Genomic DNA, 23,372 nt, shown 5'->3' with positions numbered 1-23,372 from the left:
TCTCTTTTGTTTGTGTGTGCAGGTACACTTGGATGATGATGGTTGTAATCCAGCTCACTATAGTCATTTTGGATGTACAGATTAAGGGGGAGATTGTTGGGGGGTAATCTGGTAATTGTCTTTTTTAAGTCATGTACTGAACCGGTTGGGTTCATACGGTTCATAGCCTTTGTATATTATGAGGGTTGGGTTGGTTCGTGGGCAATATGCAATTCGTGTTTTTCTGATTTTTGAGGTTCTGTTCTACGAGTTCTTGGAGCTCTCTGTGTTCGTCCATGGCAATCATCTTCGAGCATCTGCAACTTTGATTTCCAAAGGATCTTGATGAAGATTGTTGAGGGCTTTTGATCGAAGGAAGAAGACGAACACTCGATGGTATTATTGGGGCTTATTGTCACCTGTACCAGGTGTTATCACGAACTCTTCCCTTCTTCTCCTTCTTTGTAAACATCCCTGATTTAGTGCAGTTGGATTCAAACTTGAATCCCGGAGATGTAGGCAATCTTGCCGAACTCCGTAATCATCTCTCTGTCTCAATCTTGTTTAAAACCCTTGTATGTTTCGGTCCATATAGAATTAGGGCATGACGCTAATAATGATCACAGTGCTTCCTCCTTTACCAGAGCAATCTTTGCCTTTATAACTAACCCTACATGGCTACATTTTCCACTCGGTGCCCTTCACATCTACAGTAACTACATTGTGAAAGTTCGCAATCATACATAAACCTATGCATGATGGAATAAAAAACTTTGATGCACCCTAGTTCACATCGCGCCACAATAGCTAAAGTTGCAAGCTCTTTTTATGGAACAAACTGACCCTTTTTTGAATTTTGATATTTTGTTGCCTAACACCAATGAAGCTGGTAATTTTACTTGATACACAGTAACACAAGACAGTTCTTTTACACATTGCTCCTGTAACAACACACTAGTGGTTGATTATTTACTATACACCCTTTCATGCAAGCTTATTTAGTTTTCTCTTCCCAAAGACACCTTATGAAGATTTGTTAAATTCCAATTCTACAAGTAATGGAAGTTCCACTAATGCATATATACTCATTGGGATACTTGCTAGAATGACTATTGGGGAAAAGGTGCATAATCGAACCTCGTAAGGAAGCATAAACAAGACAGCTGTCACAAAAGATATCATCATCCCCACTATAGAGATGTAGAGAAACGGAAGGCCCAACACTAGTATTCAAGGCAAAGTTGACAAGAAAACTTCTTCTGCAAATCGTGAAGAGAATTTCTTTTGCAAATCCAGTTGGCTCCTTCCTCTAGTAAGTTTTTATGCTCTACCCTGAATAATGCTTTTGGAGTTTGCTCATTTTTGTCTTCGCACCAAGGATAGTTGGGATTCGTAATATATTCCACTTCCTACATGTGGATGAAAAAGAGAACTCTTAAAATTCATATACATGCATATGATGGATGATTAGGATCGCATGCCTTGACTAAAACTTTGGATGCATGCGTTGATGACTACATAAGAAGGAAAAATGAATCACCTTACTCTAGAGCAGCTCTCGTTGCATTTGAAGAGCTGCACCAAGAACTTAATTAACCTTTTAATATTAGCTGGTTTTTTGGGAGCTATATGTGACATGAAGTCTCCTGAATCCTGATTCGTCATCCTTCATCAGTGCAAGATCATTCTTCATTGGGCCTAGATGATGAATAAGCCCAAAAATCTTCGATGTCTCCAGCTCACATCACTCCACTGTACCTCTTCAATGTGATGGGTACTTAGCCTCTTATATCTCCAACTCAACAAGGATCCAAGCATAGTAACCTAGGATTCCTTGCTTCGTATGTATTAGGGACATTTCTGGAAGGACAACCAAAACCCTAGCCACCACTCTATCTCAAGTTTATGCCACTAGGGTTGCCTCTAAGGCTTCCATAGTTGATCAAACTCCAACCAGAACACTCAAGAAGGTCTCTACAATTGGTACTCACAAGGACTCTAACCAATCCAAAGAAGAGTTAGATATAGATTACAGTTTCTATAAAACCCTAGTCAATATTTTATATAATCTAAAACACCTATCTTCATGTAAATCCAAACACTGTAACTCAAGGGATCTAGAAGATCACAACTACTAGAGTCCTAGAACACTAATGAACAAGGACTCTACCTACATATAAGCAGCCATGTAAACAACTCAGTGCATAGTGGAAATATCTAAAACTCTCCCATGGATGTAGGTTGAATTCAACCGAACCACGTAAACTTTGTCTCTCTCTCTCTCTCTCTCTCTCTCGCTCAATTCCACAATTTTAGCATGGTATTAGAGCATCAAGTTCTTTCTTTCCCCCTACTTTGCTTCCCTCCTTCAACAATCTACTGGCCATTAAGCTCACTAACAACAACTACTTACTATGGAGGTCGCAACTTGTTCCTCTCTTGAAGACTAATGACTTATTTCATCTTGTGGATGGCTCCTCAATATGCCCTCCTGCAATTATCACCATTAAAGAAGACTCCATCCCTATATGCAAACCGAATCCTGCCTATAATTCATGGATTTGTCAAGACCAACTTCTCATGTGTTGGCTTATTGCCTTGGTCACATAATCTGTACATGCTCAAGTTGTTGGATGTTCTACTACCAGAGCAGTCTAGCATCATTTTGAAACTACATCTGCAACACCATCTACAATGAAGATTATGCAACTTCATCTTCAATTACAAAACATGAAACGAGGTAACAATACTATAAATGACTACCTTCTTCGCAATAGGCACACTACTAATCAACTCGCGGCTGTCGGTATGACTGTTTCAGATGATGGCGTTTGTTTGCATGTTCTCAATGGTTTGAGCCTTGATTATTTGGCCTTTGTTACTTTTATAAACACTCGTGGATTCCATGTCACTTTTGCTTGGTTAAAAGGAATGTTACTCACTTAAGAAATTAGTCTCAAGGATGACTTGGCCTGTGACTCCTCTTCACCTTTGGCTAATCTGTCTCAAACAAGCAATGTTCGACATTATTGCCCTCTCTTTTGAGGTCGATCAAACAACAGCGGTAGACCTTTTCATGGACGATCTTCTGGCTGTCGTCCTCCACTTCTTGCCACTCCACCTTCACCCTCTACTGGTGGTTACAAACAACAACAGGCGTCTCTAATTATTTGCCAAATTTGTGGTCGTCACGACCATAAAGCTTGTGATTGCTATCAATGTTACAACATGCTATCCAAGGTATGACCAATGCTTCCCCCTCTGTGCATGTTTCTGAACTTTATGGAGGCACTATTGCAGAGGTATCATTACTTTGGGGCCACACATCACACCACCAATGCCTTTGACAACCTTCAAATTGCTCACCCTTACACTAGGTCGGATAAGGTGTTAGTTGGTAACGGTGCATGCTTGCCAATCACTCACACTAGTAATTTTTCTATGCCTACAAAGCATTCTCCCATTTTTCTAAATAAAGTTCTTTATGTTCCTTCCATTCAAAATAATTCATTATCACTGTCCTAGTTTACTCCTGATAATAATGTCATTTTTGAGTTTCATCTTAACATGTTCGATGTGAAGGATCGAGCAACAAGAATTTGTCTTCTCCAGGGAACTATTAGGAATGAACTTTACTAGATGCACTTAGGCGACTATTTTCTCCACAAGTTTTCATTGGTGAACAAGCTTCTCTCTCTCAATGGCACTTCAGACTTGGACATCCTGTTTTTAAATTAGTCTATAGCATTGTTTTTAAATCTAAATTACCAATTACTTCTAAGAAAGTTCAGTTTTTATGTGATGTTTGTCAAAAGGGGAAGAGTCATAAACTTCCCTTCTCCTCTTCTAATTCAGTTTTTACAGAACCTTCGGATTTGATATATTTGGATGTGTGGGGGCCTTCTCCAATTACTTCTATTGATGAATTTCGATATTATTTAATTTTTGTGGATATCTTTAGTAAGAATACTTGGCTTTATCCTATGCATTTAAAGTCTGAGGTTGTTGGGATTCTTCAAAAGTTTAAGTTACTTGTTGAAAATTCATTTTCTCAACAGATTAAAAGATTTCAAAGTGATTGGGGGTGGAGAACACCGAACTATCTCTACTTCTCTCACCTCTTATGGGATGGGTCATTGCCTTCCCTATCCTCACATACATGAGCAAAATGGAGCTGTTGAGTGCCATCATCAACATATTGTTGAAATTGGCCTTACCTTATTAGCCTACTCCTCTTGCCCTAGAAAATTTTAGGAACTATGTTTTTGAAACTGCACAATTTGTTATCAATAGGATTCATACCATTGTTTTGGGCAATGTTTAGCCCCACTATTAACTCTTTAAAGTCCACCCTGATTATGCCTCTATAAGAGTTTTTGGTTGTGCATGATATCCTTGCTTTCTCCCTTACAACAAACATAAGCTAGACTCTAGCATGCGTGTCTCTTTTGGGTAAGATCCTCACCATCATGGTTATCGTTGCTTTAATCCTCAGACAGGTAAACTCTTAATTTCCTGCCATGTTATTTTTGATGAAAAAGAATTTCTCTTTCACCATCAATCACCTACTAAGGTTCTCCATCAAACTCAACCACCTTTAACCTCTCTCCTTGGTCCTCCTCCTGTGTTAGCTATCCCTACCCCACCTCCTCCACCTATGGTCCCACCACCCCCATCCCCACCCTTGGCCGAGTACCCCCCTTGAGCTCCATGTCTCCCCTCCCCACCCCAACTAACACCCAAATCCTCCCCTGGGCCCCACAACTCTACCTCATCTTTATCCTCTTCTCCTTTTATGGATCTCATCATTGATCTCTCTTATGATCCTCACCCTCCATCTCTTTCCCCACCTCTTCTAAGATCTTCTCTTAATACTCACCCCATGGTTACTTGCTCTAAAGCCCAACCTCTCCTTAGAGCCCTTCTTACATTTACCTTTGATGACAACCAACTTGAGTCTACTACCTCTTTCACTACTGCCAACAAATACCCTCACTGGCGAATGACTATGGATGAGAAATTTAATGTCCTAATAAAGAATGACACCTGGTCTCTTGTCCCTCTTCCTCCTTAGACTAATGTTATTGGTTGCAAGTGGGTGTTTCGAATTAAAAGGAAGGATGATGGTTTAATTGAACAATACAAAGCCCGATTGGTGGCTTTATTAAAAGGAAGGATGATGGCTTAATTGAACAATACAAAGCTCGATTGGTGGCTAAGGGGTTCAATCAACAAGAAGGTCTTGACTACAATGAAACTTTTAGTCCTGTTATCAAACCTACTACTATCTGACTTGTTTTATCTCTTGTTGTCTCCCATTCTTGGCCTATTCACCAACTAGACATGCAAAATGCTTTTTCACATGGCTTCCTTATTGAAATAGTCTCCATGAAACAACCACCAGGTTTTGTTGACTAATTATGCCTATCGTCTTCACAGATCTCTATATGGTCTCAAACAAGCCCCCCCCCCCTATGCTTGGTTTGATCGCCTTAGTTCCTTTTTACTGGAATTTGGTTTTGTTGGATCCAAAACTGACACTTATCTTTTCATTTATCATAACATTTTTGGTACACTTTATATCTTAATTTGTGTGGATGACATCATTGTTACTGGAAGTTTGAGTTGTTACTTTCTGAATTTATGACTGCTATTGCCTCTATGTTTTATGTTAAAGATCTTGGACCCTTACATTTTTTTCTTGGAATGTTTGTGTCTCCATTCGCTAATAGTCTTCATCTTTGTCAATGGCAGTACATTACTGATCTTCTTCACAGAGCCAACATGGGTGATTGCAAGCTTGTTACCAACCCTCTTTCTCCTTCTACCCAGTTGAAAATTTTTTCGTGGGAGCTCATGGCCGATCCTACCTTGTACAGAAGTATTGTGGGGGCTCTACAGTATGCCACTATGACTTGTCCTGACATCTAGTTTGTTGTCAATAAGGTGTGTTAGTTTATGCAAAGTCTGACCTTTGATCATTGGTCTGCTGTCAAAAGGATTCTGCAGTACTTAAAGGGTATTATATCTCATGGAATTTTTATCACCAAATCTCTAATATGACAATAACAACCTTTTCTAATGCTGATTGGGCTGGTTGCCCTGACGATCGTAAGTCTACCAATGGTTATGCTATCTTCTTAGGACCTGACAATGTATCTTGGAGTTCTCAAAAACAATCCATTGTTGCTCACTCCAGTACAGAGTTTGAATATCGAGCTTTCACTAATGCTACTGTTGAGCTCACTTGGCTACAATGTCTCCTCCATGAGCTTCATATTTTTTGGAGTGATGCTCTAGTCCTCTGGTGTGATAATATTGGCTCAACCTACCACACTGAAAATTCTATTTTTCATGCTCGTACCAAACATGTGGAGATTGACTTCCACTTTGTTCGTGATAAGGTTGCTAAAGGAGATCTTCAGGTTCGTTTCTTATCTACCAAGGATCAACTGGTTGACATCTTCACCAAGCCTCTCTCTACTCCACATTTCAACACCTTGCTGGCCAACCTCAAGTTCACTTCACCTCCCTTGAGTTTGCGGGTGCGTGTTATGGATATTTCTAGAAAAACAACCAATGTCCTAGCCACCACTTCATCTCAAGCTTATGCAGCTAGGGTTGCTTCTAAGGCTTCCACAGTTGATCAAACTCCAGCCACTACAGTCAAGAAGGTCTCTACAATTGGTACTAATAAGGAGTCTAACCAATCCAAAGAAGAGTTTGATACATATTACAATTTCTACAAAACCCTGGTCATTATTTTATGTAATCTAAAACACCTATCTTCATGTAAATCCAAACACTGTAACTCAGGAGATCTAGATGATCACAACTACAAGAGTCTTAGAACACTGATGAACAAGGACTCTACTGATATATAAAGAGCCATGTATACAACTCAGTGCATAGTGGAAAATATCTAAAACTCTCTTGTGGACGTAGTTTAAATTCAACCAAACCACGTAAACTTGGTCTCTCTCTCAATTCCATGATTTTAGTAATATGTTTGTCCAGCACAACTGGTCTACCAACAACTTTCTTAATGGGAAGTAGAATTCCTTCATCCTAGTACTCTAATGGCAAGTCTAGCAATCGCACCTAATAGGAATATTTCGGGAAAATTAACCAAAACCCTAGTCGCCACTCCATCTCAAGCTAATGCGGCCAAGGTTGCTTCCAAGAGTTCCACAGCTACTAGGAGTCCCACAGTTGATCAAGCACTAGCTACTACATCCAAGAAGGACTCTACAATTAGTGCTCACAAAGACTCTTCCAAGAGTTCAACAGCTGATCAAACACTAGCTACTACATCCAAGAAGGACTCTACAATTGGTACTCACAAAGACTCTAGCCAATCCAAAGAAGAGTTTGATACAGATTACAATTGCTACAAAACCCTGGTCAATATTTTATGTAATCTAAAACACTTATCTTCATGTAAATCCAAACACTGTAACCCATGGTATCTAGAAGATCACAACTACAAGAGTCCTAGAACGCTGATGAACAAAGACTCTATTTATATATAAGGAAGCCATGTACACAACTCTTCATAATAGTGAAGACATCTGAAACTCTCCCATGGACGTAGGTTGAATTCAACCGAACCACGTAAATCCTAGTGCCTCTCTCTCTCCCCCCTTCTCCTTGAACGTCTCCCTCTCTCTCTCACCCAAACCAACTTTGCTCCGGGTTGGTCCACATGCACATTGAAATCCAACCGCCACCATTGGAAAGATATCAATTGTTGACCAGCTCGAATCGGACATTGTTTCCATACCTGCTTCATATTGCTGACCAGCTCTAATCACACTCATTTCCATACCTCCCTCATATCCTCCTCTAATGCATTATCAACCTTTCTTTGTGATTCCAAGACTTTGCAGCATGCACTCGCAAATCATCCAATGACAATAATAAAAAAAATCACCCTCCCTATTAAAACAAAATGGAGATGGGCTCACTTCTATTCATAGAGGAGATTGAAGAATCACAATATGCCTGATTGATGGGGAAGGAACGAACAACTCAACCACAGTGTTGACAATAACAAAAGAAACAAATCAATTCTTCCCCTTCTTAAGTGAACCTGTAAGGAAATAGATAAATAGAGATTCCCGTAGACAATTTATCAAACAGATTGTGGGTAATTTAACAAGCACATATCACAAATGAATTTTAACGTGGAAAACCTCTGTGGTGTGAAGAGGAAAAACCAAGGGAGGTACGGACCATAGTCCACAAAAAAAAAATAAAAAAATCCACTAATCACTAAAATTGGGAATACAAGGATATTATCTAGTTAAAACTAGAGGAAAACATTAACAATTATCAACATTCATCAAGAACAATAGTTATTGATCTACACCATTAAGTGTATGAACTCCAATAATGAATGCAATTAAGAAATTTCAAATAAATCTCACCAAAATAGAGGCACAAAGGCATACAAATCGCTCGGACTTTGCGAGTTCAGATTCATGGTCCCAATGTCGGATTTAAAGACTGAGAAGTCACCAGCTTTCAATCTACCTTTCATCTTGATCGGACAGTGGGTTACCACCCAATGAAGAGTACGATCGAAACTGGACAAGGAACACTAAAAAACGGGACTAGAGATCTTTCCTCTCTATTTTTTGGGATTTATTCCGTAATTGTTTCTTCTTAAAAAAACCTGCAATTAGTACATACCAGTCTTGCTTAAAAGGAATCTCTTGCAAAATTTTCATCATCCATAGCAACCTTTTACAAGCTTTCGTTGCTGCAGTAAACTTTGCAACAGTAGTAGAAAGCACAACACATTTCTACAATCTTGATTGCCATGCCACCTCACCACCAGAGAAAGTAATCGAATAAACCTAGAATCAACACCCCAGCATATCCGTATCTGTGTAGCCAATCAAAAGAGTTTATCATTTCGAAACCCAAACTTCAAATCTGAAGAATTACGAAGATATCTCATAATGCACTTAACAACATTACAATGCTCTCTTACTGGATTTGAGAGAAAGCGACAAACAACACCAACAACATGAGCTATATCTGACCATGGCATACAAACTCCCTACTGCAGAGGCATATGGAACTCTATCCATTTCTTCCTTTTCTTCAATTGTGAAAGGACTTTGTTTAGTGATCAATTTAAAGTGAGTAGCAAGAGGAGAACTAACCACTTTAGGCTCATCCATTTTGAATTTCTGAAGGATCTTTTCAATGTATTTCTCCTGAGAAAACCACAACTTTTTCCATCTCTATCTCAAATGATTCTTATACAAAGAATTTGTTTTAATGGTCCCAAGTCTTTCATAGCAAAAGACTTGCTCAACTCCTTCTTCAACTTACAAATTCTTGTTGAATTCTTGCCAACAATTAACATATCATCCACATAGAGCAAAAGAATTATAAAATCATCATCAAATTTTTTTGAACAAAAACAAAATGATCAAAATAAGTTTTCTTGAAGCCTTGCTCCCCCATAATTGACTCAAACTTGTTATACCATTTCCTCAGTGATTGTTTCAAGCCATAAAGACTTTTTTCAACCCGCAGACATAATCTTCTTTTCCTTTTGAAATCCTATAGTTGCTCCATGTAAATTTATTCCTCTAGATCACCATGAAGGAAAGTAGTCTTCACATCCATTCGCTCAACCTCTAAGGCTAGACTAGCTGCTAGACCAAGAACAAATCAAATGGATGCCATCTTCACAGTTGGAGAAAATATCTCATCAAAGTCAATGCGTTTCCTTTGACTAAAACCCTGACAACCAATCTAGCCTTCTATCATGGAAGTAAAGAGTGTTCTTCCTATGTTACTCTATACACCCACCTGCTTTTCAAAGCCCTCTTGCCCTTAGACAACTCCACTAATTCAAATATCTGATTTTCATGCAAGGATTTCTTGCATGGCTTCAACCCACTCATTCTTATGTTCATCTACCATTACTTCTTCAAAGCACACTGGTTCTCCGCCATCTGTTAGTAATATATACTCATCAGTAGAGTATCTTGTGGAAGGCTATCAGTTTCTAGTTGAGTTTTTTAGTGGAATAGGTGATGCAGCTTCTAGTATTGGTGACTGCTCTTGAGAACTACCATTTGTCTCAATTTCTATGGGAGCATTTGCATCATCTGGACCTTGGTGTTCATCTTGAACTTCATCTCCAACCTATTCTGATGCCACTATTGGAGGAATTGGATCCAAGTCAATCAAGTCATCAGTATGCTCAGGCACTATCTTTTCCATCTTGTCAATGTCCTTTATGATCTTATTCTCCATAAAGACAACATTCTTGCTTCTGACAAATTTTTCATAAATTGGATCATACAACTTGTAACCAATTCATCTTGACCATAACCTAGAAATATACACTATTGTGTCTTAGCATCAAGTTTAGACATCTCGTCTTTGGGAACATCCATAGATGCTTTACATCCAAAAACACGAAAATGATCATAGGAAACATCCTTACCTATCCATACTCTGTTTGGCATATCAAACTATAATGGAATACATGGTGTCAGATTCAAAACATGCACAACTATACTCAAAGCCTCACCCCAAAAGGATCTTGGCAACCTTGCATGTGAAAGCAAACGTAAGACTCTCTCCACAATGTCCTAATCATTCTTTCTGCCAAACAATTCAATGGGGGATTTTTTGGAGATGTCTTTTGATGTTGAATTGGTTGTTCTCTACAATAAGCATCAAATGACCCTTTGCACTCTCACCCATTATCTGTGGGAATGCGCTTAAACTTCTTTTCAGTTTCTTTCTCAATTGAAGCTTGAAATTGTTTGAATACATCAAGTACTTGATCCTTTGTCTTCAAGGTGTAAACCCATACCTTCCTTGAGTGATCATCAATGAATGTCACAAAATAAAAAGAGTCTCTAAGTGTACCAAGTCAAGTACATGTTTCTTTCTCGAAGGAGGGGAATTTTCGAAGGAAACTCTATTTGTTTACCTACCAAGCAATGAACACACTTCTTAAAATGTGTACATTTTGTTAAGGCAACCTAGAAGGGGGTGAATAGGTTGCAACTAGTGGACTTGCTTAATTTTCGGTTTTAATTTCAAATACAAGATAAAGTTTAAATCTTAATGATAATAAAGTAATGCAATCAATCCAAAAGATAAGTATTTTATAGTGGTTCGACTTTACAAGTCTAAGTCCACTCCTCTCTTGGCATCAAGAGAGTATTCCACTAGTGATTCTCTTTTAATATAATGGGTAGAGATCAAACCTTTTACAATCGACGTTTCAATAGGGCAAGAGCACCCTTTACAATCTTTATTCTAAAGAGGGAAAGAGCACCCTCTACCAATTCTAATAAACCTAGACTAGAATTGAACAACAATACAATTTTGAAGAATTGGAAGATATTACCTAATAAGGGGTGTGACACTTTTCCCCTCATGTGAGTGTGATGCAATGATGAATGAATGCTCAATGGAAGAGATGAACTACTAATGGAGTGCCAATAACCTTCAATCATCCAAGTTTTACTCCAATAAGCTTTCTTGACAACTTTGGAATGTCCTTCAAAGTTGAGTGAAGTTAGAAGGCAAGTGATTAATGCTTGTTCACCAATTTGAGATCTTTGAGAATTGTGAGATAGTAAATGCTCAATAGGAAAGGTAGAGCCTCTCAAATGGGGGTGGTTGGGCTTATAAAGATGTCATTCAATTGCTTAGCCCAACCACCCAATGGATAGAAATTTATGGAAAATTTCAGTCCAGATGGACGTCTATCTAGATTAGACGGAGATTCATCTAAAAAATAGCCGTTGGGCTTAAGTCAGGACCAGATCTGGCTCTCTGTGACCAGAGGGACGACCGTCTGGCTCAGAAGGACAACTGTGTGGCTCAAACGGACGTCCTTTTGAAGCACAGAGTGTACAGTTAGTGCAAATAGGAACTTTATTGGGTTTTTTGTATTTCTAACCAATCTTAAGCCTCATATACTCTCCTAATATGTCTAGGTCACTCTAGTGACATGATATGCGTATAATTTAATATGACTACATATGAGTGCATGTGGAGGTGTCCTAAGTTCTGAATTTATCTAAACCTTGATATTGACTTGATTTTCGCATTTTCTTGTGCTTTGAACTTGATTCTCATCTTGATTTTGGTTCCTTGTCTAAATTTGTTTGATCTTGACTTGGACTTGAACATCCGGTGAGTTTCTTCAAATGAGTTGGATTTGGTCCACTTGCTTTTTGTAATAAGCTGGACAATCACAACTTAATATGGACATTAATAATTCATGTTTGTTATCATCAAACTAATGGAGGTTGATGTGGCAATGCTTACATGGCATTTCACAACATCTTTCATTATGGATAGGAGATTCTTCTTAAACAACATCACCATTCCTTTCTCAGTCATGTGCCATAAATCAACTGTACCTTTATTCTCATTTGCATTTATAATGCCCTTAGAGATCTTTGCCGGCATCAAATACAAGGATGAAATCTTCTTATCACTTGCCATAGCTGTAGCACCCTTGGTGAGTTTCCACTGACCATTATTAAAGGTACTACAATACCCTTCATCATCAAGCTTGCTCGTAGAAATTAAATCGGATGTCAGACATATATTTCAAATATTTGAGAATCAACCTTGTGCTGATATTGGTTTCCAAACAAACATCTCTAATGCCAATAACCTTAACTAAACTATCATTTCCCATCTTTACAACCCCATGATCACCTGGTATGTAAGATGTAAAGAAATCCTTTTGAGATGTAGTATGTATCGAAGCACCATTGTTAGTCACCCAACTAGTCTATTGACACAGAAAATTAACATCATTCTCATAGACAATGAAATCATTAGAAGTGGTGGCAACTCCTCACTCCACTTGAGTTCTCAACCTCCAAAAATCACAAACGATTTGTTTAAGAGGCAAAAGAACAATAAAATGAGGCTTCAAACATTAAATCCTGAAAAGGGCTAGGAGGCGATTAGTCAATTGAACCAACCGCCTCCTAGAGACAGCCCCTATAACTTCTTCATTCGAAAGTGGTTTCTATCGAACTTTGGTCAAGAGACTCCTCTAAACATACTTTACTCAATAATAACATTTACTTGGGCATTGGGGGTCTTCCAACCTCGGTTTTCATGCTTGCCAATTCACCTTCCCAAGCCATCCGAGTTGGCTCTCTCTTCTTCCAAAATCATTTAAGGTGGCTAGGTCAACTCCTATCTCATCCGTGTCCAATGGGTTCAGCAGTCTTGAATCGGACGGTACAAAGTTGCCTTCTACCGGCAATTCGAGTTTTTGGACCTGCAATGATGGGTTATTGGGTAGGATTCTAGGGGATTTCACAATTTTAAGCGCTTTGGTCAAGAGGTGTGATCCTTATCCATTAGCAAATCCCAACCCAAGTCAAAGTCTTCGTTTGAAGGCTATAAATATCTCATTAGTTCATTGTAATTTTCAGTTTTAGGTGAATAAAAATTTATTAAGTTTATTGTAGCCAGAGTGGTTGGCAGGGTTCCCTTGAGGGGGGGCCATGCATTGTCGTTCTATATTTTTCAAGCTTTTTCAATTCAGTTCTGCAGCTCTTGCAAGCATCTTCAGCATTCAAGCAATAATTCCAGCAACCATCCTCAACCTACAAGTAAGTATAGTAGCTTCCCCACTACTCCCTGGCTTTCCTCCTTGTCCGCATACCTTCCCCACCCTTCCCCTCTCCTGTGCAACCCTAGAAACCCCTCCCCCTTCCACTGTAGGCTTCCTGCCCCATACCTTCTTGGCCAATCCTGGAAACCCACCCCAACCCTATCGCACCTACCCCCTCTTTCTTCCCCTTCAATTACAGCTGATACAGAAGATTCCTACCCGACCGGGTTTGACCCGGATGGGGCTCCACATGCTTGTTAATCGGGACAGATGCCGATCATCCATGACCAAAAGCGTAACATACGCCACATATATAGCAATCATCCTTGATATAGAAGGTCAACTCAGCAGCTGATTGAATGGGACCAATGACAAGGAAGCATGATCCTAGGAGAAACAATAGCCCTTGTCGGGCTAACTTACCAAATACATAAAAGGTAACACTTACAATATAAAAGCATAGACATACCCCTCCGGATGCTACACTCTGAGTTTAATCTTGTGTAGCTTTTGCACGAGACCTCACTCTATTCATCATCTGACTTTGCCATCGGAGGCGGCTACCCGGCACACAAGCCGGCCCGCATCTAACCTTTCTTGCAGGGCTCATCGTCCCAAATACGAGAAAAGGCTCAGTCGGATCCAGAAGTATAATTGATCCGCATCAGTTTGGTGCCGTCTGTGGGAACGACAAAATCTTCAAGTCATGCCAAGACGAGGAGGAAATAATGGATGTTCTCGAATAGAAAATGCTTGCGGGAATCAGATTCCCGAAGATCAAACACATCAAGACGATGGAGTCCACTCAACCCGAGTGGAACATGATCCTCCCGAGGGGAACCTGGTCGTTGAAAATCCAAACGGGCAAGACACATCCCTAGGCCCTCAGGGGTATGCTACAGCAGCAGATATGGACGAGCTCCGCAAGGGAATGATCGAGATGCAAGGGGTGTTGCGAGGCTTGGTCCATCAAGTTGGAGTTGAGCAAGGACCAAGGCGTAACACTCAGACGGGAAGCCTACTGAGAGCCTTCCAAAATGCAAGAAGATCCTGGTCAAGAGGGAGGATCCTGAAAGGAAGACCTGACAAAGGTCAGAGGTCCAGTCATGCTGGTCCCGACCATCGTCAAAGAAGCCGTCGGGAAGAAATGGAGCACCAAGGAAAAAGTCATCCTCAATCAACCCGATAGAGGGTCTCAGTTGCCCGAACTCAATCCAGAAAAGAAAACAGCGCTGAATTAGGCGGGAATGGAGTTAGGCAAAATAGCCTTCGGAAGAGGATGGCAGAGGTCGAGCGCAAATTGGAGGATTGGGATCGCGACAAGGATTTGGACGTGGTTGATCGAGAACCATTCTTAGAGAGATCATGAATTTACCTCTTCCTTAGAATTTCATTATGCCTACCTTTACTCCATTTGAAGGAAAAACGAACCCGAAGGAGCATATCAGTTATTTCAAGTCAATAATGACTGTTCTAGGACGGGAAGATGAGCTACTTTGTAGAACGTTCCCGGCCTCGTTGAAGGGCCCGACCATTAAGTGGTTTAGTGGTCTTCAACCCGGATCCATCCATAACTTCAGGGAACTTGCCAGAAAATTCATAGCCCAGTTTAGAAGTGCGATCGAAAGCAAGAAGACGTCTGATAGCTTATTTGCTATAAGGCAAGGGCGGAATGAATCCATTTGGGATTTCCTGAAACGTTTCGATGAAGTAACCATTGAGATCGAGAATTTTGATGATCAGATGGCGTACAATGCACTTTGGAGTGGCATTACACACCAGGGACTTTTGGAAGTCTTACTAACAAATAAGCCCAAAACATACGGGACATTGTTACGTAAGTGCCAAAAACAAGCCAGTGTTTATGAAGCCAGTGTTTTTAGGGCAATAATTTGAATCGGGTCAATCCCGGTCATCTTGCACCTTCCATAAGGACTTGCACATTTTTTAAGGTAATAATTTGAATCGGGTCCATCCCGGTCATCTTGCACCTTCCTTAAGGACTTGCGTCTTTTTTAAGGTAATAATTTGAATCGGGTTCGTCCCGGTCAACTTGCACCTTCCTTAAGGACTTGCACCTTTTTTAAGGTAATAAATTGAATCGGGTCCATCCCGGTCAACTTGCACTTTCCCTAAGGACTTGCACCTTTTTTAAGGTAATAAATTGAATCGGGTCCATCCCGGTCATCTTGCACCTTCCTTAAGGTCTTACACCTTTTTTGAGGTAATAATTTGAATCGGGTCCATCCCGGTCAACTTGCACCTTTCTTAAGGACTTGCACCTTTTTTAAGGTAATAAATTGAATCGGGTCCATCCCGGTCATCTTGCACCTTCCTTCAGGACTTGCACCTTTTTTTAAGGTAATAAATTGAATCGGGTTCATCCCAGTCAACTTGCACCTTTTTTAAGGTAATAATTTGAATCGGGTCCATCCCAGTCATCTTGCACCTTCCTTAAAGACTTGCACATTTTTTAAGGTAATAATTTGAATCGGGTCCATCCCGGTCAACTTGCACCTTCCTTAAGGACTTGCACCTTTTTTAAGGTAATAATTTGAATCGGGTCCATCCAAGTCAACTTGCACATTTTTTAAGGCAATAATTTGAATCGAGTCAATCTCGATCAACTTGCACCTTCCTTAAGGTCTTGCACTTTTTTAATCTTCCTTGCTATCTCGCACGATGTAAACAACGTCCGGGATAGGGGGCTTATGATACGGAAGATTCCTACCCGACCGGGTCTGACCCGGATGTGGCTCCACATGCTAGTTAATCGGGACAGATGCCGATCATCCATGACCAAAAGCGTAACATACGCCACATATATAGCAATCATCCTTGATATAGAAGGTCAACTCAGCAGCTGATTGAATGGGACCAACGAAAAGGAAGCATGATCCTAGGAGAAACAGTAGCCCTTGTCGGGCTAACTTACCAAATACATAAAAGGTAACACTTACAATATAAAAGCATAGACATACCCCTCCGGATGCTACCCTCTGAGTTTAATCTTGTGTAGCTTTTGCACGAGACCTCACTCTATTCATCATCTGACTTTGCCATCGGAGGCGGCTACCCGGCACACAAGCCGGCCCACATCTAACCTTTCTTGCAGGGCTCATCGTCCAGGATACGAGAGGAGGCTCAGTCGGATCCAGAAGTATAATTGATCCGCATCAACAGCCAAGCCCAACCCTTCCCTAGCATCCATAGGCTCCTTCCCTTTTCCCCTTCTTCCTGTGATAGCAGCAGCCTATTAGATCTGCCTCCCCGACCCCTTTTAGACTCCTTTTCCCTCCCCTTAGGATTGCACTTAATCCTAGAACCTAGCCCTATCATTAATTTCACAATTAAACCTACTTTCCTTAATCCAGAAAATTTATGCACTTCATCTTCTTCCTTGGGAGTTTCGCAGAATTTTTAAAACCCTAAAATCTGGACCTCTCCACACTCCTGGCCTTACTTTATAATTCATACTTATAGATACTAGTTCTGAAATTACAGAACCAGCAAAGATAGCAGCCCTTCATCCACCCTAGCCGAACCATCACAAAACCCTAAATTATGATTTCTGCATATATCCAGGACATTATTCCCACTATAACTGAATTTGAAATTGTGAAAACCCCTCTGAAACCCTACAATTTTCATTCTTCTTTGCTGGAATTTCTGGGGCAAACCTAAATATGAGGAAATTACTTCAATACCCTTAGCCCTGGATCCTGGTTTACATCACCATACTCTCCAATATTCGTTGTATTTACTGTATATAACAAATTAATGCTCCAATCGGTAAAGTTAAGCTCTTTTTATGTAACACACTAACCCTTCTACAAATTTTGGTTGCTTTCCACTGAACTAATAAATTTTATTTTATTTTTTAAACAAAAGATCAGCTTTATTTAAAGAGGAAAAAAAAGGATTACACAGAACATAAAACATTCAAACCTACAACAATAGTTGCACCCAATAGCTGGTAAATTTTACTTAATACACAGTAACACAAGACAGTTCCTCTACACATTGTTCCTTTAACAACACACAAGTGGTTGATTAATTACTAGTACACCCTTTCATGCATGCTTATTTGGTTCTCTTCCCAAAGACGTCCGAGGAAGATGTGTTAAACACCAATTGCACAAATAATGGAAGTTCCACCAGCGCATATATACTGATTGGGATACTAGCTAGAACGACTATTGGGTAAAAGGCCCATAAACGAACCTCGTACGGAAGCATAAACAAGACAGCTGCCACAAAAGATATCATCATCCCCACTATAGAGATGAAGAGAAACGAAAGGCCCAACACTAGCATTCGAGGCAAAGTTGACAAGAAATCTTCTTCTGCAAATCGTGAAGTTATGATGGCTAGAAACATCAACAATGAAGCAACGGAAGAGCAAAGTGCTAACACATTTGATATGACAAAAGCTGTTGAAAACTTGTCTTGCACATATTTACTAGCTTCTCCTCCTCCTGTAAGAATACGGCCAGAGTCGATACCTGGTATTGTAAAAACTGCTGCAAACATGATGGTACTGATCAATGTTGCTACCACCATACATTGTGTTGATGTATCCTTCATCCATTTGGCTCCTTCCTCTAGTAAGTCTTTATGCTCTACCGTGAATAATGCTTTTGGCGTTCGCTTCTTTTTGTCTTCAAACCAATGATAGTTGGAATTCATAACATATTCCACTTCCTACATGTAAATGAAAAAAGCTCTTAAAATTCACATACATGCATCATGGTCATGACTACTCAAACTTTGAATGCGTGAATTGATGACTACATATAAGGAAAAATTATTCACCTTACTCCAGAGTAGCTCACGTTGCATTTGAAGAGCTGCACCAGGAACTTGATTCAGCCTTTCAATATTAGCTGGTTTTTTGGCAGCTAAATGTGACATGAAGTCTCCTGATTCATCATCATTCATCAATGCAAGATCATTCTTCATTGGGCCTAGATGATGAATAAGCCCAAAAATCTTTCCTTGGCGGTGTTTGATTGCGCAGTGGAATATTGTTTCATCATCATGATAGTCTGATGAAAGCGTCAAAAGTTGAGGACAGGTCTTGATACATTCTTGGATGAATTCAACAGTTCCATTCTTGGTTGCATAAAACATTGCAGAAAGGAGACCTTCCTCCACCCTCTCAACTTCATCAACTTGTACTAGCATTTTCCCCCATATTTCTTTTAGGAGCTTTAAGGCTTGAAAATGCTTCAGTTTCTCCTCATAAATGTCTTTGCAACCAGGCACTGTACACCATGCATTTTGTAGAGAGTGATTGAACATCTTTCAATGTATATGATGATGTGATGACGAGTCAATATCACCTTCCCATTGGGGTAGCATGGATTTCTCCCTGATGTTTCTCCACCACACTATAGGGGTAGGACCCATCGGGTGTCCTACATCTGAATCATTTTATTAGTATTCAAATGTGGGCTTCACACTAGCTGTGTAGTGAAGAAGCATCAGGTAATAATGTAATATGCGTTCCTCTGACAGGGAGATGATCATGACCGCCTAATGGGGAAGAGTGATGCTCCATTTCTTACCTAATTGAATAAGTATATTCTGAAGTAGCCTGCAAAAGTGTAACTTTAGAAATTGAAGACAATCGTTCTTGCCTGGACCAGAGAGGGGGCTCGTCGGTGGTACTGTCATTGTAGGTTAGAATTTGGATCCTTTCCACCCAGGTTACCTTTACAGCCATATACCCACGCTAGATATCTAGCCTTGACACAAGTAGTCCTGTGAGTGAAGATATATGGCTGTATGAGCAGGCTGGGTGAAGAGGATCTGAACTCACCAAAAGAGAGTGAAAGCGAGAGAGCGAGAGAGAAAGAGAGAGTAAGAAGAGAGAGAGAACCTTGATTGTTGTGTTTGTTAGTGTTGAAGGAATTTTCTACATCTCCCGTTATGCATGTGCGCCAACAAGTAGTTTTTGCGTTGACATGAACATCTAGCACTGCTCCAGTCATATATGTATATATATAAAGAGAGAGAGAGAGAGAACTTTTAAATCAGATGGGCAGAATGAGTCATTCTCCATTTGAGTCGATTAACAGTGGAGCTGAAATCAGCCTTAAAAAAAAAAGGGTAGACCTAAAAGTAAATACAAAATACTTACACGAGTAGATAAAATAATATGCTATGTTCCCAACACTTATGCGTGGTAATGAACTTTTGAATGCAGTTTTCTTCTCTGCGAGTATTTCCAAGGCTATCCATTCATCGTCCTCGATCAAGACTAAATGTGGATATTTCTGCACTAGATCAAGAGCTAGGCCTGCAGTACAAATAAATTATTTAACTAAATTTGAAAATTATTGGGAAACCAACATTCAATAGTAACCTAAATGATCAATTAATTTGGGTGCCTCCCACCAAAAAAATAAAAAATTTGGGTGCCTATTGATCAGACAGATCAAGTGGATTCATCAGCTCTAAATTAGAGAAGATGCTACTTCACTTACAATAGAAATCAGCCCAAAAAAATAATAAACCTTCTCAGTGTGAGATATGTATACTTACCATAGAATTCACCCCGAATTAGACAAATAAGAATCGAAGCTCTAGTTTTTTCAAGTTTGTCATCATTTTCTTGCATCTGAGTACCTACATCTTGGCATATGGTGATCCGGTAAAGATAATTCACCACACTTTTGTTGCCGGCCATTGCAGCAATGTTGACTGGAATTTTACCCCCATAGAATTCACTTTCGAGCAACGCTAGTTTCTTATCTTTTTCCACCATGGCCTTGACGATCTCTTCATTTCCATCAGAAGCAGAAATATGGATGGGTATTCTATCATTTTTTTCTTCTCTTGATAGATCATCTACAAACATCATCTTTATCAACTCTTTTGCAATTTTGACTTTTCCTTCCTGAACTGCCACATGAATTGGAAGTTCTCCTCTCGTAGTGAGCCTAGCTCTAACAGCTCCCTCATTTTTTGAGAGCAACTGAGACATAGTCTTCCAGTTGCCATCAACAATAGCTTTGTACAAAGGTAGACACCATGTGTAAGCTGTGCTCCTTGGCATTGTCACTGCGAAGATCAACCACTTTCATGTAATTAAGCTGCTGGCTGTTTATGTACATACTATATTTTATGAACATTCATAAATCACTGATGGGTTAGGCTTAAGAGTTCAGAGTATCTACCCCAACGCTTTATGAACATGAACGTTGGAGGGACCGACAGGAGAAAAAATATAAAAAAATTCACTGTGAGCCCCCTATTTTCATGGTCATAAGGCATTGGAGAAGCACTTTATGCTCTTGTCAAGGGAGATAATCTGAATTCTAAACCTAAACCTTCTTACTTTCATCATAGATCTCACAAATTGGGTCATCTAAGTTACCTACAAAAATATTACCAAGAAAAAAAAAATTACCTACAAAAATATGTTAGAATGAATCCAAATTTAGTGTTAGATACAATAAATTGGTCCACACACATAGCATTTTATAACATAAAATACAGTACGTCAATAGAAAGTTGAAATCATGCATGTACCTTGATTATTACCTAAAGTAGTATTTGTTGGATAAGTGAATTCAAACATGATAACTAGCTGGCTCCAGATATGTGTGACATTGTCTAGTTCGTCAATGTATGGTAGTGCCCTAGCTCCACATTTTTCTTTGAATACTGATATAATTTCTTCCTTCTTCTTCTGCCAATCCTCATACTCCTTGCTGGAAGTATCTTCAGGATGATATTTTGCTCCAATCACATAATCCCAAAATCCTTTCTCCTTCAAGAAGTTTTCCATGCTATCTTTCCAAGTCTTATAGTTCTCTTCTCTCAGAGTGGGAATGTCGTCAACATCATCACCTGATTCATCAGTTTCACCTAGGAAGAAAGCAAATCCATTTATATTGTAAGAGATGCTATAGTTGTTAGAACGAACACTAAGAACTCATGAGCAAATTAAAAAAAGTCAAAGGAACATAGAGATTTAACACAACTAACACAGTGTGCTACATTTACGGGCAAAGTAAAACTTTCACTATGTAAGAAGAAGATTATAATGGAGACCTCTCAATCAATCATTGTAATGATGTTGTAAGAACTCTCACTCGAAACTCTACAACAAAAAATCCCACACTCAATTCATAGGGTTTGACCAATTAGGTCGGATATTGTACTACACCAGATGGGGTATGCCCCCACCCTGCCCCCCAACTTAAAAATGAGATGAGTGATAGGCTCCTAGGTCTCTCCTTCTATCACAGATCTCACAAATTGAGTCATTTAGATTGCCTAGAAAATTATGTCCATTCAGATGAATCTTCAATGTCGGACACAAGCATCTGGTCACACATAATTAGGGGTGAAAATGGATAACCAAAATCCGCTTATGAATTCATGTTCGTATCCGTTTAGGGGTATTTATATCCATCCGCTTACTAATAAGATGCAGATATGATAATACCCTTTCCGACCTATTATTATCCGTCTGATAAAATTATCCGTGAATTACTTTTCTAGATGTGTTTTCTTATTTTAATATTTTTTTTTACTTGAGATGTGTGAATCTATTTTAAATTTATACTAAAATAAATACAAAGGATAATCTATAGTGATGAAATTCAAGAAAATCAAAGATTAAAATGAGTAGAAAAAAGAAAAGAAAAAAAATTCTTAAATTCCTAAATTTCAAACTTAATCCTCATAAATAAAATGGTAAACATATGAATAGGTAGTCAAAAATATGTATTCAATTTGTATTTGTATCCATATAGAAGAATCTATTTAAAAAATTAACTATTTGAATATCATCCAAATCCGTCCAAATATACTAAGATACTGATATGGTATTACCATTATTTGATCCAAATCTGGTCCATTATACCCGTACACAGTAAAAATAATAATAATAATAATAATAATAATAGTATTTCTGCTTTAAATGCTTACCTGCCCTTTTTGTTTTATGCATGTTAGTCAATTGGCTCCAAATATGTACCATGATGTCTTGCTTCTCAAGATTTTGTAGTTTCTCATATTCACACTTTCTCCTTAATAATGATATGATTTCTTTCTTTTTCTGCAGCCAATCCTCATATTCTTCGCTGAAAGTATTTTCAGGTTCACGTTTTTCTCCAGTCACATAATCCCAAAGTCCTTTTTTCTTCAAGAAGTTCTCCATTTCATCTTTCCATTCTTCATGGTTCTCCTCTGTCAGCATAGGAATGTCTTCATCGCTGAGCCCTTCTGTTACTGATGCCACATCATTTTCCTTCCGTCCTTCCATACCTGCATAGGAATGGATAAACCAAATTATAAATTCTTCAACTAGTATTAACAGAAACGACCTTGAAAGTAGCAGAAGAGACGTTTCCATGGATTCTGTAATTTTGTGCATTACCTTCCATGTCTTTTAGCAGTGACACAGTGCTTTTCTCCTCTTCTGATTAAGTAGTGTTGATGTAGAACAAGAAACGATGCTTGATATCGATTAAGCTAAATGGAAAGAGAAAACATTCGAATTGAGTGAACTCCAGAAGAGAAATTTTCTGTCTGCTGATTACATACGAACTCAACTTTATAGACGTGAAAGAGGAAAAGACAAACGTGAATTATTTAATACAAATAGGAATTAAATAAGGATGAAATATTAATTGAAAAATTAAACAAAGAGACTTGCATCATATATTTTTTTCAGTCATTTGTATTAAAAGTATAGAATGTGAAGTATAGAATATTGAATCATGTTTTACAAAAGAAC

The 23,372-nt window shown here is 39.1% G+C and overlaps 1 protein-coding gene across 2 annotated transcripts; it reads right to left on the bottom strand.

Moving 5' to 3' along the window:
• Positions 1–17,512: 17,512 nt before the first annotated feature.
• On the bottom strand, positions 17,513–23,147 carry LOC149011856 (uncharacterized). Of its 2 annotated transcripts, none has more exons than XM_089162040.1 (9): positions 23,013–23,147; positions 22,562–22,900; positions 21,155–21,493; positions 20,165–20,683; positions 19,761–19,919; positions 19,500–19,598; positions 19,186–19,257; positions 18,431–18,882; positions 17,513–18,319 (listed from the first exon to the last, which is right to left on the bottom strand). In XM_089162040.1, the coding sequence occupies exons 1-9, from the start codon at positions 23,017–23,019 to the stop codon at positions 17,699–17,701; spliced, it is 2,607 nt and encodes an 868-aa protein (XP_089018166.1). In that variant the 5' UTR covers positions 23,020–23,147; the 3' UTR covers positions 17,513–17,698. The 2 variants fall into 2 exon arrangements, with proteins under 2 accessions (XP_089018166.1, XP_089018167.1); XM_089162041.1 differs by having other exon boundaries at positions 21,167–21,493.
• Positions 23,148–23,372: the final 225 nt, after the last annotated feature.

The sequence above is a fragment of the Hakea prostrata genome, chromosome 7, assembly GCF_041222555.1.
Source record: "Hakea prostrata isolate BN-2017 chromosome 7, UWA_Hpros_2, whole genome shotgun sequence".
NCBI classification, from domain to species: Eukaryota; Viridiplantae; Streptophyta; class Magnoliopsida; order Proteales; family Proteaceae; genus Hakea; species Hakea prostrata.
This window is presented reverse-complemented; position numbering and strand designations above follow the sequence as displayed.